This window comes from Homarus americanus, unplaced genomic scaffold (assembly GCF_018991925.1).
Source record: "Homarus americanus isolate GMGI-L3 unplaced genomic scaffold, GMGI_Hamer_2.0 scaffold28172, whole genome shotgun sequence".
NCBI lineage: Eukaryota > Metazoa > Arthropoda > Malacostraca > Decapoda > Nephropidae > Homarus > Homarus americanus.
Window position 1 is genome coordinate 451,780 of NW_024738604.1, and position 20,721 is coordinate 472,500.

The 20,721-nt window shown below is 40.2% G+C and overlaps 2 protein-coding genes across 6 annotated transcripts in view; one reads left to right on the plus strand and one right to left on the minus strand.

The window, feature by feature from the left end:
• Positions 1–543: 543 nt before the first annotated feature.
• The window catches only part of LOC121874087 (glutamate receptor ionotropic, kainate 2-like), a 46,700-nt gene continuing 26,522 nt past the window's right edge, over positions 544–20,721 (minus strand). The window contains exons 9-19 of one of the 4 annotated variants that reach the window (XM_042378001.1): positions 17,245–17,358; positions 16,861–17,067; positions 16,168–16,391; positions 15,929–16,066; positions 15,600–15,797; positions 14,918–15,020; positions 14,424–14,553; positions 12,573–12,697; positions 6,800–6,952; positions 4,624–6,270; positions 544–4,568 (exon numbers count right to left, since the gene is read on the minus strand). In XM_042378001.1, coding sequence (XP_042233935.1) covers positions 6,103–6,270; positions 6,800–6,952; positions 12,573–12,697; positions 14,424–14,553; positions 14,918–15,020; positions 15,600–15,797; positions 15,929–16,066; positions 16,168–16,391; positions 16,861–17,067; positions 17,245–17,358 — 1,560 coding nt within the window. In that variant the 3' untranslated portion in view covers positions 544–4,568; positions 4,624–6,102. Of the gene's footprint in view, positions 6,271–6,799; positions 6,953–8,840; positions 8,957–11,415; positions 11,532–12,572; positions 12,698–14,423; positions 14,554–14,917; positions 15,021–15,599; positions 15,798–15,928; positions 16,067–16,167; positions 16,392–16,860; positions 17,068–17,244; positions 17,359–20,721 lie in introns of all 4 variants that reach the window. The other 3 variants (XM_042378004.1, XM_042378002.1, XM_042378003.1) reach the window with 3 other exon arrangements.
• LOC121874089 (solute carrier family 46 member 3-like) overlaps positions 19,510–20,721 on the plus strand; it is a 2,730-nt gene continuing 1,518 nt past the window's right edge. Inside the window, exon 1 of one of the 2 annotated variants that reach the window (XM_042378006.1) lies at positions 19,510–20,721. This exon is cut by the window's right edge and continues 15 nt beyond it. In XM_042378006.1, the coding sequence (XP_042233940.1) occupies positions 19,576–20,721 (1,146 nt within the window). In that variant the 5' untranslated portion in view covers positions 19,510–19,575. The other variant, XM_042378005.1, reaches the window with a different exon arrangement.

Genomic DNA, 20,721 nt, shown 5'->3' on the forward strand with positions numbered 1-20,721 from the left:
ACGGACATGGAAAAAAATAGAATTGATAATCTCTACCATTTACCAGCTTACATACCTTATCTTTACCTATCCCAAATGGATACAGCTTTAAGACTGATAATTTTTCGTGGTACAGTGTATATAGTACTTGGAAGTCGGTGGAGTTTTATAAACTATCTTGGCGATTTATACCACGACTGTTCTGATCTTGTTGGGTCGTCAGTAATGTACAGCCTAGTACCAATTTCACAAGGGATCCGTGTATCACATTGGGCTGCAAAGTAACAAATAGGTCATCACATAACAAAAGTAATTCTTGGGATGTTTACTAATAGGGACTGATATCTAAATACTACCACTAATAACGCCTATAATTTGTTGTTTACATTGCAATAACAGAAAATGGAAATACTTAGAGATGGAGCCTGTCCGATTTACTATACCGATTACAGTAACATGAAAAAATCTGGACCTGCCCTACCCTAACCAACATCTTTGTTTACACAGAACATAAATCGGGGGAGTCAACCATCTAGGCTAGAGGGATCCCATTGAAAGGTAACACTTGCTTAAAATAATTTATTTGTCAAGAAATACTTACAAGGGGTCGAAGAAAACAATCCTGACGGGAAACACATACATGAAGAGGAGGCAGCAGCAGCAGCCTGTATAGCGGGTGGTGGTAGTGAGGGAGCTGCTTAGGGGTGTGGGAGACCAGGGAGAGGAGGAGGAGGAGGAGGGAGAAGAGGAGGAGGAGGACGAGGAGGAAGAGGAAGGTGATGTCAAGTGAGGTCTGGGACACGGATATTAAGACTGCCAGGGACCAAGACCTGTCACAGTAAAGGAGAAAAATGTAGGGAATGTTAAGGGGAAGAACGGTGATGCTGGTGAAGGGGGGTGGGTAGTAGTAGTGGTGGTGGTGGTGGTGATTGTGGTGGTTGGGATAGGGGTGTAATGGTCGTAGGTAGTGATGTGACGGTGAAGTGGTGGTGGGGGTGTAATGGTTGTGTTGGTATAGGATGGAGGTAGTGGTGTGATAGCGTTGGTGAGGGTAGTGGCGATGAGGGTAGTGGTAGTGATGAGATGGTGATAATGGTGAGGTAATAATGATGGTGTAGTGGTGGTAGGGTAGTAATAGTCACGGTGGTAGGAGAGTGGTGATGGGTAAACTAGCAGAGGGAGGTCAGTGGTGAGCTCCTTCGTCTGGGCGGAGAGGGTCACAAAGAGTGCTAGGAGGTTAGGTCACCGTCAGGTCACCCTCTCCTCAATATTGACCCCCAAAGTTTTTATTTTCTCTAAACTCCACCAACTTAGATAAAAATCAAAGTTCTTCTACTGTCCTGACAAAGTAAAATAGTTACTTTTATTTTATTTTTCTACTTTCCAGAGAGGGGCTTGGATGAAGAGTACACATTCTATATATACATACACAATTTGCTTACAAACTCATTAAAATAAATACAGTATACAGGATTGCAATTTAAACCAATACCCACAAGCATCACACCAGATCATACAAAATAACGGACTTTGTCGTCATATCAAGTTCAACACTCATCAGGTCCTGAACCACTGGCTACTGTCTCATGATAATTGTTATCTTCTTCACTTATTACAGGTTAAGTCCAGACTCTTCCACAATTTACAGAATCTTTCCATAACTCCGTTCATCCGCATCCTGATTATAAACAAAAATATTGTCTGAATTAAACCAAGAACACCTGAACTAGATGCGTTGTTTTTTCATCATCCACAGTTGGAGGGAAAAATTAACGTACGATTTCTCTTTTATAAAATGCGGGTGTACTGTTACCTGTACGATGCTATGAGAGTACACACTGAGGGTAAATTCCTCCCCCCAAATAATAACACGTAGGAGATTCGTCACCCTGTCTCCTCTCAAAATTTGACTTGGTATCCTTACAAAACTTAACACTACAGTATGCCCTCACAAAGTCGACCAAATACAATATTCTCATAAGGAACGACCGGTAGCCTCGCAAAACATAATGTCGCGTCCTCACAAAAACTTGGCCCGGTATCCTCACAAGAGAGTGACCCCCGCACACCTACACCTAACTTGTACTCAGTGGCCCATCCTCACCATACATAATCCGGTGTACTTATATTGATAGATTTCTTTTTATAAACTTCTCTCTTATTGTCAGCATATTTATTTTGGTGACAGAATCATTCATACCTTTTGAAAAACAGTCTAAAACATTTTTTTAATCGTCAAGCGATATAACAACACCTATAACATGCAAATACATACATACTGTACAGTAATAAAGTGTCGCCACCTTAGAATACGTCGATACCTATACGCTGTATTGACAAATTCCCTTGATGGTGGGGCTCTCAGTCCACTGAGAAAGTTACACATCCTAGAAATGAATAATATGTACTCCAACAGTCAGCATATGATTGCATCCCTGACCTATGTACGTAATGACTTACAACTACAAACGTTTCCTCTGGCAGGTCAAAGTTGCAACAAACATGACGAAAAAAATATAAAGCCGAACATGATGGCGTACATACAGACATTTTGGATACATAACATCCTCGAGGGACTGAAAATATGAACAATAAAGGGACTTTGTAAACACCCTACACAACAATATATATATATATATATATATATATATATATATATATATATATATATATATATATATATATATAACTAACTTGAAGGGGTGTGGATAAACACATAGTCTTATCCAAGCTTTAAAAAGGAGATTTCGCGATATGAATGGCAAGGTACATCGATCAGTAATGTTTGTTCACTTGTTACAGCTTCACCAATCAGGCGAAGACAAATGACAAACTGCACGTCTTATCTCAAACAACAACAAGAAGTAACTCTATTATATGAATTGTTAAAAATATTTGGAGAAGAATAACAATTAAGAATGAAATTAAATTATTAAAAAATACAATCGAGAATAAGAACAAAAAAAGAAGGAATATGGAAAAAAAAATGTTGATGTGAAATGGATAATGAAGAAATGAAGGAAGTCGATTAACCAGGGAAACGACCTCAACTTTAATTATCAAAGCGTGAGAAGCAAGACAAGCAATGGTGAGGTCCATACGGCAATATTTCCTCCGGGTTGATGGAAGCGACAGCGTCATAACTTACAACATAACAATGACAGATCCACGTGAGTCACCCCACTTGAAATGCTAAAGAAGACTGAACGATCTGAACCATGAGGAAGAGCTTCGGATAATGACAATATTTATGTTTTAGGATGTGTATATTGGACACAAATATGAACTGCAGTTAATGTTTATTTAATACTGTTTTTTTATATTTCTATAATTAAACTATACATCGAATAATTTTTTTAATTGAGAATCTTCCTGTTGGTTTAGTTCATTTAATTATTTTTCGTGTTTCAGCAAGACTGTACTTAAAATGTTCGTGTGTCAGGTAAGTAAATTGGTCAACGAAGGGGAAGAACGATATATGAGAGACGAATTTCAGATACACCAACATGGCCTACGAGTGAAGAAAAGAAAAGAGCATAGCATTGGATATAGTAAACAATAATAAATAAATACAAATTAAAACAACCCTGAAGTGACTCCAGAAGTAATGGTAAATGACTTCAAATCGTTAACTGTACTATCACATAACTGTACTAATATGCTGATTAAAAACATTACAGTACACAAGTTGTTAACAGTGGGAAGGAAAGTAAAGTGTGGGATCGAATGCCCTTTGTCGAGTCACTAACACACACACTGGCATTATATACACAAAAAGTTCTAACATTCTAAGCACCGATATACATGTGATGGTGACATTCATGTTTATTAAAGAATTCAATTTTAAGACTTGTAATGTGTACAGAAGAATGCCTCAAGTCGGCTTCCATCCACACAATAACAACTATTATTTTGTTTATGGATGTTGGATGTTCGGTTGTTTTGTTGTTGTTATTAAAGTTAAGTATTTATTCTTGGGAAAATCACCGGGTGTGGCTTTGGACGTAAGTGAAGTGAAGAAGAAAGACGAATTCAAGAAGAGACAAGTGAAACTAACTTAAAATGGATGTGATGACTTAGATGAAATGGGAGCCAGATAAGAGTGAAAAAACAACAACAACAACAAGTGGTGAGAACAGATCTTGGTGAATATATGTACCTTAAAGGAGAGAGAGAGAGAGAGAGAGAGAGAGTACGGTAAGATATCTTAGGGTATAATTTAATGGAAAATTTTTTCTTGGTGAGATGGTCGTTGGCCAGTAAAACAAAATGGAAACAGCAGAAATTGACAGGAAAATATAATAGCGACAACATCTTTCTTTTTAGAAGTATGTGATGTTAACAAGAAAATAGCCTGTATGTGTGTGTGTGTGTGTGTGTGAGGTTACAAAAGCTCCATATAATCAAGATTTCAATGCTAACATTACCAAAATACCAAATCAGTGTAGCCTTTACCAATCATCTCCTAGTCTCTGAATCTTTTCCAATCACATACCTCCTGGTTTCTGAATCTTGACCAATCACTTTCTAGCTTCTGAATCTTGACCAATCACCTTCTAGCTTGTGAATCTTCGTCAATCATATACTTCCTGGTTTCTGAATCTTGACCAATCACCACCTAGCTTCTGAATCTTGACCAATCACCTAGCTTCTGAATCTTCGCCAATCATAATCTTGACCAATCACCATACAGCTTCTGAATCTTGACCAATCACCATACAGCTTCTGAATCTTGACCACTCACCATACAGCTTCTGTATCTTCGCCAATCAACCACTAGCTTTTATAGTTCTTTTCCTTTCTGGTGTAATCGCAAATCAGCTTGTAAGTCTAAATGACCCACCAATCACTAATTAGCAACGCTCCCTCCACCAACCAGACAGCTATTAACTCTGTGTATTCCACCAATCAACAGGTAGTTCTATACAGTCTACTAATCAGCAGGTAGTTCTGTACAGTCCACTAATCATATGTTCCCGTTGCTTTCTGATCTACTTCTAGTAATCAACTGAAAAAAATATCAGTCATTGTCCGTGTATTAAACAGTGAGTTGCGTCCGTAAATGATAATATCACTTCATTAACAACGACCTTCTAAAACTATACAAAACATCAACAATAGGTTAGAGCCAGGGATTTGTGGTGGGTAAGTGTGGAGCTGCCAGCCGCACATGAACTTAGGTGAGGTAGCGGGCGCAGGGAATGTCACACAGATTAGCAAAGGAGGGTCGAGAGTTTCCAATAAAACAATAGTAGATGAAATTATCCATGAAAATAATCATAAGTGAATTGAACCCACAGGGCATCCTTAGCTTCAGTAAAAGGCAGCTATGTGGTACAGCACGGGCCTCTGAGTGTTCCCAAAACAAAACTGGATTGTCTCAACAAGGTGGGATATAAATTACAGTTCGAGGCGAGAAAATATCATCGGGACGCAGCAAACGACGCAAAGATTTTCCTTCATAAGAAATGTCGTTTACAAAAAGACAAATTTTAATAGCCTGAACCCGTCTAAAACTATTGTCATCTTACGAGATACAAAGTTCACTTCTAGAAATAATTCTTCAGTCTCCTGTACCTTAACGGTTTGTTCAACCAGGCACTACAAAATATTGCCTCCGCTTTCCTATTAACGGAAAAAAGTAAGCGCCAGGAGGCGCAATTTTTTCTCGCCAGCTTCGAAAGTTCCGTAAAAGTCTCTCAACCTTTTCACGAGTCAGAGGAGAGGAACCAAAACAAGTCAGGACTAACAACTCCCAGTTTGTGTCACTTGTCTACACCACCAAACAACAAGTGGAGGTGAGAAAAACACCAACGTCACAAAAGGATATATAACTGTCAACAGTCGCTACTACTAATTTTTCCGTTGTCTCAGATTCGCTGCGTCGAATGTCGCTTCACGCCGATTGGCTGACGGCAAGGGTGAAGAGTTCTTACTCGGCCCACAGTGCAACGGCGAGTTCTGATTGGCGGTAGATGGGTTCTGGTTGGCAGTAGAAGCGTTCTGGTTGATTGTAGATGTGCTGAGGTTGACTACTGGGGAGGGTGGCGGTGGAACATAGCTGGGAAGCATCCAAGGGTGGGAATCATCTGTGACGTCAGAACGTGACGTCACGTCCGGCAATCAGCTAAGCGGATTTTTGCCAGAGTAGTTGTAAACATCAGAGCCGAAGAGGTTGTTGCTAGCGTCGCCCACCTCAGACTCGGAGGCTTTCTTTCTCACAGGCTTGGACGACCCCTTACACTTGAAGACGAAGCGCAGTTCCTTGTTCAACACGTCCATCATAGGTTCCTGGAGAGGGAAACAAGGAATAAGTCATGGAAAAAAAATCCCTCCGGTTTTAAGGAGGAGTTTGATAAAATGGTCCCCAGTTCGAAAAGACCCTAACTCAATTTAATCCAGCCACTGGGATTGGCCAGTTCTAATGGCCTTACAATCCTAAGTAGTGAAAATCCCAATGGGCTTAAACCCTTTTGTTGAGATAAGGCTGGGTTAAGTTAAGTTAGTGAACGTATGTATACAAGCCATCAAGGTCCTGTGATGGAAGATGAGATATTAAGAGAACTATGAATATACACAGATTCAACAGCCAGTATAACGAAGGATAAATAAAATCTCTTTTCCACGGACTCAACACTGACTAATTATATCAAGTTACACTGCCTTAAATGGTGGTATTTTTGGCCGGTGGAATTTACAGTCGGTATGATTTTGTCCAGTGGTATTCTGTCCAATGAGAGATTATATATTGCAATAATTTCTCAAATGGGATTTAGTCTGATGGGATTTTGTCTGACAGGAGATTTAGTCCAAGCCTCACCTCGTCCTCCTTGGCGATACCCCAACACTCGAGGACGAACTCTCCCATGGCGACAATGAGGGCGAGTCCCATCCCGCCCAACAGCACCACGAACACACCGCCCACGTTAGACAAGTTCAGCTCACTCGCCATGCTGCTACCTCCAGCCTCCTCCTGCAGGCAACCAGGTCATATTGGGTCTCTTGGGTCACAATGGGTCATGTGGTATAATGAAAGATGACGTATATGAAGGTCACACTGACTAGGTATAAGGTCATGGTGGGTTATATAATATGTCATGTCAGGTCACAGTGGGTTGGGTTAGGTCATACTGGGTTGGGCCTTACACCTTACAAAATTTTTGACGAAAATATACTTTTTTCTCAGAATTAAAATTTAAGGGGTTTAACTAATTAAGTACTTTCAGAGTAACACACAAACCCTAAATCACACCTTGGAAACCCATAGTTGATGAGAAATTAGCATTGAAAAATGTCAGTAAAATGTTTCAAGGGTCATTTTGGCCACTAATTACTCTGCAATCGAATCGTGGACCACATATTCATAAGCAGCAAGCTCAGGAGTACCCATACTGTGATTTTCAGCAAAATCTAATTTTTGGCCCAAAACCACCAAAAATGTAAGTCTTACACCTTACAAAATTTTTGACCAAAATATACTTTTTCCTCAGAATTGAAATTTAAGGGGTTTAACTAATTAAGTACTTTTAGAGTAACACACAAACCATAAATCACACCTTGGAAACCCATAGTTGATGAGTAATTAGCTCAGGAGTACCCATAATGTGATTTTCAGCAAAATCTAATTTTTGGCTCAAAATCACCAAAAATATAAGTCTTACAGTTAGGTCACACTGGGTTGGGTTAGGTTAGGACATACTGGGTTATGTTATGTCATACTGGATCAGGTCAGGTCATATTGGATTAGGCTAAGTCACACTGCACTAATGACACTCGTAAGATATGCGTGGGAATCAAGGTAAAAATAAGGCAGTTATACAGAAGGAAAATAGGATAACTATTAGAGAAAACAAAAGACGATTAGGGTATTAAATGGTACATGGATGTTTATGGCTCGGGGGAGGAGAAGGGAGATGAATAAGACGATATAGTGTGAGATGCTGATGGAACTTCCTCAACTTAGTGTTTTAGTCCCGCTTGTTAAAAAAAAATCGTTTATATTTATATTTTGACATTAGACAATACTTACCAACGCCTCAATCTTTCCCCTAGAACAATAATAAAGGAAAAAGAAACAATGAGTAAATACTGTATGTAGATTAAACTAAATTAAAAATCATTGTTAGAATGTTATATACACACACACACCATAAAAAGACGTAGTTAGTTTCAATGTAAAAATATATGAATGTATCTTTTAGTGGTTAATTTATGTATGGATCCATCACACAATACATGGTCATATATCTGTGCTTCAAAATCCATTATATATACACCTCAGTCCGTTCAACCACAACAGGAAGAATTATTATTTATTTGGCACACTCAGGGTTTAATGGGCCTTGTGGAGAAATATGTAAGGATGATGATAATAATAATAATAATAATAATAATAATAATAATAATAATAATAATAATACAGTAATAATAGATAATAACAATAATAATAACAATAATATTAATAATAACAATAATAATAATAATACAATAATAATAATAAAAATAATAATAATAATAAAAAAGTGATCATGCTCAGGAGGTCTAACTAAGGTAACCAAGAGGGAGGCTAATAAACTACATACTCAACCAATTATCAAATACCAACATCTGATGCATTAAACTACAATGTACACCCAAAACCAATCAACCAAATCACAACTCTTGGGAAACACAACCCATTGGAAATTTCTCCCAAGAGTATGTAGTTGACGAAAAAGGAAAAATTATTCTTAAAAAAAAAAAAAAAAAAAGGGTATTGTTCTTTTTCTATTAAGATTTGTTGTTTTTTCATTGTTAGTATTGGTCAGACTACTGTACTGTATGACATAACACGGCCGCAGCTTGTGCTTTTGCCGTCTTACCCTGCATTTTCCACCACCTCTCTTTTGCCTAAACCATTTTTCTTTTAGTATGTGGAATCGGCCCTCAGCTTGCTTAGTCAATATAGCGACGTCCAGTACCTCCTTGATGGTAGAACCTAGCACCAAGAAGATCACAAGATTAGTGAGATGAGAGTGAGTGGTGGTATCACAACAACAGCGGTGACGGTTGTGGTGGTGGCAGAGTTGTTGTGGGCTGTGGTCTTATAGTCTGACAGGTGGTAACACACAGCTTGTCCTTATAGATTATATGCTGGCTCTTCAACACCTGGTTAGTGAAAATGCTGGACACTTAAAGGGAAAAGGGAAACAACGGAGCACCTTAGCTTTCGTCTTTATTCAAGACATCTTCAGAGGCAACTAGATTACATCGACAGAGAGAGGCTTAAATATACAGGGTGACCTTATTCAACATGAGGTCAGGTACCCTTCTGTGTTTGTTGATCGTTGTTTCAAAAGGGCTAAAAAGTCCTTTCAGTCCTCTCAAACCAGGCAAATTCCTACACTTAAGAATATTTTGACTCTGCCCTATCGTAATGAATTTGTCCCGTTAGTTCGGTCCCTCAAGCTACTAAATATTAATGTTGTTTTCAAGTATGACTCAACCATTACCAATATGTTAATAAGGAATAGCCCAAGTTTGAATGTAAATGGAAGTGTTTATTGTATTCCATGTAGCAAATGTAATTGTAATTATGTAGAACAGACAGGAAAAACACTGCAGCTCAGAATCAAACAACATAAGTACAATATCAGAACAGCATCTGAAAGCAGTGCCCTGTTCGTTCATGTTAGGAATAATAATCATCCCATTGCTTGGGAAAAAAGCTTAGAAGTATTCAAATCATCTTGTGTCACAGAAAGACTTCTGGTTGAAGCTAGTTTGATTAAGGAATTAAAATCAATAAACATTAGTGATGGTCAGTTCAAAACTGATAATATGTTACATAAATTTATTTGTCAGTGGCCCAAGGTTAAAAATGCTTTGAAAACCTTTGATCTAGATGTAGGATAGTTATTTAGTGGGTCCCTTATTTTTGACCTGACCTGAGTAGTCACGTCGCCCCCTTCTCTTAAGCTCCTCTACGTGTGTGTTGGTGGTGTGGGGATTAGTGGATGACATCATTATGACCTGACCTCATGTTTAATAAGGTCACCCTATATATTTAAGCCTCTCTCTGTCCATGTAATCTAGTTGCCTCTGAAGATGTCTTGAATAAAGACGAAAGCTAAGGTGCTCCGTTGTTTCCCTTTTCCCGTGTGATTTTATCAAGATTTATCTTATCCACGTTTTCATTGTGGATCTACATGAAATATATATATATATATATATATATATATATATATATATATATATATATATATATATATATATATATATATATATATATATATATATATATATATATATATCATATGATATATGCTGATGTTGAGATTATCCATATATATATATATATATATATATATATATATATATATATATATATATATATATATATATATATATGTATATATATATATATATATATATATATATATATATATATATATATATATATATATATATATAAAGCTTCCTATTGTTAGTAAATGCCCAATGACAATATATCTCACATACTGGAAAGTCTTGTGGGGTGGGTTTTTTTTGGGGGGGGAGATCTCAATCAATCAGAGCTAACAATCCAAGCCAGGTACTACAGCAATCACATATTATGTAAAACTTCGAACGTCTAAGGAGCTTGGGACGCCAGAAACACTATACGGTTAACATAGAATTATTCATCCTTGTTTGGGCGGCATTAAACTAGTGATCTGACTCCAGTACTGTAGAAAGAGCAACTTATCCAAACTCGGGAGATCTGACACTTATCTTACACATGAATTATCGATGATATTCTGGGGATTTAGAAACACATTGTTACCAGTTATTATACAGTACCTCTCTTTTGGGGTAGAAAATATGGAGACTAAAACAGACTGAACAGATAGATGGGAAGCCAGCAAGCACTCAGAAGGAATACAGGATCATGCCAGTACTGTGCTTCTCTAGTCCTCGCAACAAAGGTGAAGAAGAACTGTTTAGAACTTTAGATATTTTCATTATATATGTTCTTCAATATGTGAGGCGATATCATCATAAGGGCATGGACTAACGAAGGCATTTTTCTTTAATAATATGGCTGAACGCAACAAGCAACCAGCATGGAAGTACTATGAGCACTCCATGAGTTAACCGACTTTTTTCATATATGTGTGTGTGTGTGTGTGCGTGTACAGTACAAACCAGAAATGATGATGATGATGCTTAGAAATTTAAACATGGGATCTTCAGCACATTCCAAATCAGCACGACTGAGTTAATTACAAATATTTTTTTCTGGCTTGTTCAGCGAAATACACATTGATTAACTTAACTATTACTAAAAAAAGGCCAATCTTACAAAAAGCTCAGACTATATGTATATTTTTTTTTAATGTTAGTTGCGGTTGTTAGTAGACTAGAGCAGAGACGTTTTATTTGTCTTCCCTTTAAGGTGGCGAGTGAGCTATTTACCTTACACTTGCCACCACCTCTCTTTTGTTTGAACCACTTTTCCTTAAGAGTGTAGAATATCCCTGCCTCCTGCAACGCCAATATTACCACATCTAGAGTCTCCTTATAAGATGAACCTGGGCGTCAAGAAACAGGAAAGCATTACTACCACATGGTTCTGCAGGAAGAGGAGGACTAGGACCGGACCACACTCAAAATGTCTTACTGTCTCTCCCTTCACATACTCTAAGGTTTTGTTATATAGGTGATTTACGATGAGACACAAAGATCTTGTAGATTTTTTGTCCTTCCATTTCTGGGGAATTAAGAATTACACACTCATAAAGCTTACTCAGAGGAAAGACACAAACGATCAAAGTTAAAATGGTCTTAGTATTGTACTGAAACACCCTGTAGTGGTCTTTAAGAGGTCAAACTGTTCTCGCCTCCTGTCCTTAAAGGTAGCTCATATTCTGCCAAACTGTGACTGGATACTTGACTTGACAGTTTGGGAAGTAGAGGCGGTCAAGTGTAGTGATAGCCAAATTGCCTTCATGTGTACCGAAGACTTTAGTCAAGTATCAAGCATCCGGGACTCACTTCACTCTCACACGTGAATTACAGGGGACTTTTTGTACCTTGTTTTCCAGTCACCTAAGTGGTTGATATGACACAAGAGAGGTGTAGTCCCGTATACATACTACTAAACGTCTCCTGTACACACACTGGCTTAATAACAATATCATGTACCTTTATAACTGGCACCTTAAGTAAGACAAAATAATTAAGAAAAATAATCTAAGTAGAAAAAATCAATACTAAGCAATCAAGTTTAGTAATTAACATTTTTGCATTACTGAAAGAATCTTGTGTGGTGGCTTTGTGTGTGTCTGTCTTGTATAAACAATCACTGTAGGTAAATTAAAAAGAAAATTAATGAAAATAATATCACAGTTGAGTGTGTAAGGGCTGGCTGATGTGGCGACGATGCATCTTGCCTTGCGACACAATCTGAAAATGGCTCACCTTCAGGAGAGCCAACATTACTTTGGCGGCTAATATTCTAACTATTTTAATATGATAATACTATTTTAAGAAATATATAATGAAAAACATAGTAAGAAAAAGATGAAACAGTACAATGGCAAGTTGGGCAAGCATCAGTTGGGTGTGTTTACCTTATCACTTAAACACTTTCCCGCCCCGCCCTTCTGGCTCCACCACTTGAGTTTCTGCACCTGGATGATGGAGGTCTCCTGCAGGGCCAGGATGGCACTGCTGATAGCGCTGGTGTAGGGGGAGCCTGTAAAGGTTAGTAAGCGTGCTGTTAGTGAGGTTAATACAGGCTGCTGGGTGGGGATGGGTATTAGTTGTTCTGAGGCGATATGACAAGTTAAAATGAAAGAAAAAATGGTTAGGTAAGTTAATACATTATATGGAGAAACTAAGCAGTAGGTTAAAATATTAAGTGACTAATTCAATGACTATATGAAGAAATAAAGCAACAGGTTAAAAAAAGAGATAATTAGTTAATAACATATACAGTACCTGTATATGGGAATTGGGTTGTATTATAATAACAAATAATAAAGTAGTTTGTTGGTATTGGATCAGACAGAAATAATTTAGTTAGAAAATTGATAATATTATGGACAGAAGTTAGTTAAGGATCTAATTAGCAGGCAGAAAAATCCTAAGGGAGAGTGAGGAGTAGAGCCAGCTGGAAACTCGGTCCCCTTTCATCACCAATCTCCAAGTTCCCTATATTGTACTCCTTCTAGATACACGATTTTCCCCCAATGATCTAAATCCTTACTCAACAGACTGCTTACTAAACATTCATTCATGCATTCCTCCCTCATAAAGAAGGTACCTACTGTACTCGAGTCTTCACTCACTCTCATCTCCACAAAGGATCTTCACAGAGAGGGTCGATGAATCTCAAAATAAACACTACGACTCCTGTTGTCCCGGTGGGGTTGTCAGAATCCTTCCTCCGTTGTGTCATATTGTCTCACATAATATTGTAAAGATACTTTTTAGAGCGAGTATACGCAATATAATAATAATGGTCGCCCCTCGTGTAACGAGGATGGCCGGCCCAAGGGCCACTGAGGCGTGAATTTGTTTAAGGTGTAGAAGCTGTCGCCAACAAAACAACCACACCTTGAGTTTACGAGTTGCATGACCCAGTGTCAAGGGATAGTCCGAGAAGACCGGACAACTCGCCAATTGCACTGGCTAACCATTACCCCGGAATACGATCCGCAAATCGATTAACATCCAGGTCCCCAATTACTGCTGGGTAGACAGAGGCAAATGGCGTAAAGAAACTTGCCCATAGTTTCACCCTGCCCGGGGATAGAACCCGGGCCCGATCGCAATATAACCTGGTTCTCAACACACACACTACGTGTTTGCTGTTCAACACCTCAGCTCACGTGACCTCCACTGTGAACATTAATTTGTATGTTCACTGTATGTTCCTTTTCCTTTCTCTAATGAAGGCCTTTGTTATCTCCCCTATGTCAATGTATGTAATAAGTCATTATGTATATTTTCAGCTTTTGGGCTGCAGAACTTTTTCAATAAACCGTTAATTATTATTGTTATTATTATTACATACACACACACATCAATTATACAGTCAATAACAATGATTTTACAATTCACTTTTTTTTCTGATCAAGTCTATACTTGCTTAGCATGCTTACATTGAATACCTGTATTCAGTATCACTTGCTAATTACAGTACGCATATCATGCTTTAGAATTGGATTTATCTACCACAAGTGAAACAAAAGTGATATTATGGTATTAACAATTCACCCTATCCACCACACAACTCTTCATAAGTCTTCAGTCTTGCCACACACGGTTCACAGGTCTCCAGGTTCAACATACATCTTACAGGTCTCCATTTGCACCATAGAACTCTAACAGGTCATATTCACCACGGGAGAGCTTGAGAAAGACTCGTCTGGGGATGGAACCGTTAGTGTGAAGTGAAGGACTAGGAACAGACTCACCAGAGGGGAGGGCGATGCCGTAGCTCTTGGAGTCGAGCAAGCCGCCCACCTGCGTTAGGTCACAGTTCCTCTCGATGACATACTCGATAGAGGTCGATTCCATCAGATAGGCGTACAGGCCGTTCATCTCCTGCGGGAAGACGACTTTATGAAGTGGGTTGGGGAGAGAGCAAAACGTTTGAGGGATCTTGTATATATTTAGAGTCTTCTGTAAGGCTTCTCAGTTCTACATGGTTAAGAACAGTATTCGAAATGTATTGTAAACACACATACTCGTACATACATACAGTAGTGGTGATGATATTGAGGATCAGGGCAGTGGTGACTGTATAGGGATAATAGTAGTAGTAGAATGGGTAATAGTAGTGGTGGCAGTATTAGTAGTGGTGGTAGTAATAGTGGTTGTAGCAGTAGTAGTAGTGGTAGTGGTGGTGGTAGTAGTAGTAGTAGTAGTCATAAAGATGATTACAACAAAAACAATGAGGGTGACTTACCTGAACTCTCTTAACACCTTCAGCGTTGCTCTTGACCAAGACGGAGGGACTGGTGGACTCCATGAAGGACCACATACGAGCGTAGGTGGGTAGGGTGGAGTCTCTTGAGGGACGGAAGAGGAATCATGTATCATCACTATTACTATGGACTGTATTGACACTCTTTATGTTTTGATTAAATAGATAAACAAACTCGCTCTGAAAAGTATCTTAAACGATTTGGTGTGAGACAGTATGACACAATGGACGAAGGATTTTGACAACCCTACCGAGACAACAGGAGTCACAGTGTTCATTTTGGAATTCATCGACCCTCTCCGTGAAGGTACCTGGTGGAGCGAGTGTTTACCTGTGTGTATATATATTTAATAACAATATTCACAATTATAGCAAGACAGTGAAACATAAATAATTAGGTAGTGTGAACATTAATGAGCTCACCTGGCCACCAGTGAACTCACCTGGCCATTAGTACACCCACCTGGCCATCAGTCAACTCACCTGACCATCAGTAAACCCACCTGGCTATTAGTACACCCACCTGGCCATTAGTACACCCACCTGGCCATCAGTGAACTCACCTGACCATCAGTAAACCCACCTGGCCATTAGTACACCCACCTGGCCATTAGTACACCCACCTGGACATCAGAGATCCACCTGACCACTCAGTAGGACCTACCTGAAGAAGGAGAGGGTGGTACCGGAGGCCAGGGAACCGTACTTGATCTTGGTCTGCTTGGCCAGATCCTCGGCCGACTCGATGGGGGACTCCATGCGCTCGACCGTGAGGAAGGCGGCCAAGTTAGCCGTGTAGGAGGAGATCATGATGAGAGTGAAGAACCACCACATACCTGCCACCATCCTTGTTGACACCGCCCTGATGAGAGAGAGAGAGAGAAAGAGAGAGTGTGAGGTAGGTGAGAGAGAGAGAGAGAGACACGACTAAAGGTGATATTGGGAGGACATAAACTTACATACTGTATACACTACCAGAAGGCGCGTACTCACTGGGGCAGGAAGTCACACCCCTGCTGCATAAGGGAGCCGATGGCGAACCAGAGGCAGTTGAGGATGGTGAATTGGTTCTCCAGGGTGTCAGGGTCTGGGTCACACGGGTGCGGGTTCTGCCACTCGTACGGCGTGAACCTGGAGGTGGTGGTGGTAATAATAATAATATTAATAATGAAATAATAATAATAATAATAATGAGAGAGAGAGACCTACCTATCTACCTATCGTAAACTCACCTGGCTAGAATATACATCAAGACAGAGACACCGACGTAGGCAGTAATCATATACATCCAGACTTCGAGGGAGAGTGGGGAGAGGAAGGAGAAGAGTGAGGGGGCCATCTTCTGCGGCTTCTTGTACAGGATCGAGATACCCATGTTCATGAAGGGCATTGTGAAGTCTACAGCTTGTTCTCGCTCGTAGTTGATGGTGAGGTCGGTGATAGCCATGTCTGCCCGCTGACCCCCCAAAAATAAAAACAAACAAATAAACACACAGGTAAGGATATTAATTACTGTTTGTGGGGATACCTGTGTAATTATATATTTTTTTGAATTGAGGTAAACAATATATTAACTCTTTTGAACATTAACAATATGTAATTATTTTTCAATATAGACAAACAGTATTACCTCTCCTGAACTTATATAAACAATTTATATTATCTTATTATCAATACAGATACACATTATATTACTCTTTAACACGGATAAACAATCTTTTCAACATCGACAAACATTACTATTGTCTTAAACATAGACACGAAATTATTTGACACTTAAATACAAAGTGATAGAAAGTTCCTGGTGCACCTGTAATAACTAACACTATAGTTATACCTTGTTATACACCTTGTTATACCTACCTTGTTATACCTACATTGTTATACATATTGCTCTACCAATTCCAGAAGTTCCTTGATCATACCTGTTCCAGCAGTTCCTTAATCATGCCGTTCCATTCCCCCGTGTCCTGGTTCCTCGTGCCGTAAGCGTTGCCGGGGACGGGGATGAGGGTGTAGTTGAACTTGAGGATGCTGGAGATCTCGTTGAGGAGGTCGATACAGAAGCCTTCGAAGCGGTCATTCCCAGACAGCTGTTCGGAGCTCTCTTTTAGCATGATGTACGGATCGTTCTGAGGAAGAGAAGTTTCCTTTTCTTGGTCAACACTTTCGAGTAACAAAGACAGTAACGTCACACAAACACAATAAACATAACAATTATTTGACGTGGTTACCAAAACAGAATAATAATACTAAAAAAAAAATTACACACAAACGAAAGAATTAAAACAATCAGAAGAATAACTCACGTATGCAAAGGAGACGATGAGTGTCTTGTTCTGAAGGCCGTCTACGATCTTCTTCTGGGTGTCCTGATAACTCCTGGTGTAGTTTGTCCCCGTCTTCCTGTTCCACGTCCCCACCTGCACCACACAGAGCCATTCTTAGTAACTCCCGTGTGGGGGGGGAGGGGTGGGTGTTTGAGGGAGGGGGTGTGAGTATGTTGGGGGGAGGGGGTGTGTGGTATGTTGGGGGAGGGTGTGTGGTATGTTGGGGGAGGGGGGTGGTATGTTGGGGAGGGGTGTGGTATGTTGGGGGGAGGGGGGGTGAGGGTGTGTTTGGGGGGTGGGAAGGATGTGTATGGAGGGTAGGGGTGTGTTTGGGGGGTGGGAAGGATGTGTATGGAGGGTAGGGGTGTGTTTGTGTATGGGGGGAGGGGTGTGTGTGGTGGGGAGTGGAGGGAAGGTGTGTGTATATGTGTGTGTGTGTGTGTGTGTGTGTGTGTGTGTGTGTAGTGTGTGTGTGTAGTGTGTGTGTGTGTGCCGGTATGCATGTGTAAAATGAGCACATGCAAATTATAAAGAACCCCCAAAAAATTACACGACACACACATACACACAAACTATTCACTACGAACTAACTACTGTACTATTTAACTACTGACTATCAACATAATCAAATTAGGTAACGAACGAACCAACAACATTCCCAAGATCACACAACGAGCTCTGTATCTCCTCGAACCACAAAATCACAGGTAAATCACCACCTACCAAGCAACTATCACTTTAAATAAAACTTTACTACTGTACCACTTGTCACGATTCTCGATAGTACAGTGAAGGGCATTACCCCCATCACAAGTAGGCCAGTAGAGTGTTGGTACTTTATCCACCAGTATGTCAACAACTATCTCCGTGGCAAAAAAAAAAAAAAAAAAAAAAATATTATCTCTTTTTTTCTGTTCAGCGATAAAAAAATGGACTCTAACAGTACTCTTCCTGATAACATTATTATCACTTGATATATCTTAATGTTTGTATCAGGGAGAGAAGGACTGTCTAGTGCCTATCTATAAAGACTTTGGGTTCACAGTCAAGCACTGGAGCTTATGGGTCATTTAATGATGGATTAACCCCTTGAGTACGATGATATAACCCCTTGAGTACGATGATATAACCCCTTGAGTACGATGATATAACCCCTTGAGTACGATGATATAACCCCTTGAGTACGATGATATAACCCCTTGAGTACGAGGATATAACCCCTTGAGTACGAGGATATAACCCCTTGAGTACGAGGATATAACCCCTTGAGTACGAGGATATAACCCCTTGAGTACGAGGATATAACCCCTTGAGTACGAGGATATAACCCCTTGAGTACGAGGATATAATCCCTTGAGTACGAGGATATAACCCCTTGAGTACGAGGATATAATCCCTTGAGTACGAGGATATAACCCCTTGAGTACGAGGATATAACCCCTTGAGTACGAGGATATAATCCCTTGAGTACGAGGATATAATCCCTTGAGTACGAGGATATAACCCCTTGAGTACGATGACAAAGGTGAGTTGGTGTTTCAGAAATGATGTGATGTTTCTTTTAGACTCATAAACATAGAACGAGAGCGAGGATGGCCGACCCAAGGGCCACCGAGGCGTGAATTTTGTTTAAGGTGTAAAAGCTGTCGCCAACACAACAGCCACACCCTAAGTTAACGAGCTGCATGACCCAGTGTTAAGGAATAGTCCGAGAAGACCGGACAACTCCCCAACTGCACTGGTTAACCATTACCCCGGAACACGATCGGCGAATCTGTTAACATCCAGGTTTCCAATTATTGCTGGACGCGCACACACACACACACACACACACCATACGAGTAAGTTCTGATCGCTACAAAAACAGCCCAGTCCCAAACATTATAAAAATTATCAACAACTCGTAATCAACCAGTGTATTCACTCCCAGTCAATCTTACCTTTTTGCACTGTTACTATGTCTAAATGCCCTGTTGTATGACCTTCTCCCCACCTAGTTATTATATATCATATTTGTATCACTTATGTTACTTGTATATTACTTGTTAATCAAGTGATCCATTCCTCAATTATGTAACTGTATAGTTTCAGCCTTCTGGGTTGTCATATTCTCTTAATAAACTGTTAATTATTATTACACACACACACACACACACACACACACACACACACACACACACACACACACCTCGTTATCGCTTGGGGGAAGATAAGTGTATCTCCTACCGTATCTGACTGAAGATCTATTTCACTAACCTTCCATAGCAAGTGAAAATAACTCTCAGGCTCCTCGTAAGACAACAAGACGTCATGGCGTTCGCTAATAGAAGTCGAGCCTTATGGAGGGTTTTTATTGGGTGGTTCTCACTCATTACAATAGAACCAATGTTGTTTCTGAGGAATGTGTCAGCCGCTATAGAGAGTGTCGTGGGCAACACCCTGAAGATTGAGAGGTTTTGTCGTATACGTTGTAATGGACTCCCGGACGACTGCAGCCATCTGACTGACGGACACCATAAGGATCTTCAAATACAGGTGCAGCAGTACACTAACCTCTACCTGTTATACGAAAAATTTTTCTCGATGGCAGTACCCATGTTGCTCATCGGAACAATCGCCTCGTGGAGTGATCAGCGAGGGAGGCGAGTACCACTTGTTCTAACGCAAACTGGGATGGCTCTCAGTACCGTTGTTTACTTACTGGAGGCGCTCTTCCCTTCGTGGCCTCCTGAAGTTCTCCTCGGGGCAGCCTTCCTGGAGGGCATGGGAGGAGGGCTGGTGATGTTCTACATGGCCGTCTACAGCTACATGGCCGACGTCACCAGCAGCAAGGCGAGGACTTTACGGATGATTGTCGTCACCGTGTTCTGGGAACTTGGCACTCCTGTTGGCACAGCTCTTGGTGCCGTGCTTTACAACATTGGCGGTTTCGTGTTAGTGTTTGGCGTGAGTTTGCTTATATCAGTTGTCTGCATTATTTATGCTGCTGTGAAAGTCAAAGACAAAATCCCCGAACAGGAAGACAGGAATGGTCCGTCAACTCGGCGAAGGAAACCCTATGACCCGAGGAACATTATAGACGTTGGTGTTGTGTGTTTCAAAAAGCGACCAAGACGTGGCCGAGCACACATCCTCGTGATGATCACGGTCATGTCGTTCCTCATGAGCGACAACTCGCACAACGAATATCTGTGGGTCCGCAGAGTACTGCTCTGGAACCAAGATCAATATAGTCTTTATTTAACCGTCAGTAAAGTGGTGAAGCAAGCTCTCCTTATGGTCGCCATTGTACTCCTGCTTCAGTTGGGTGTTGAGGACTGCCTGGTAGGTGCCACTGCTGAGGTACTCTGTGTCACCAGACTTATAGCCTTGGGCTGGACGACTAAACCGAGTGAGTGGTGGGTCCTTTTACTGGTCCCTCTTGATGTGCACAACATGGCGAAAGTGAGCGCCAGG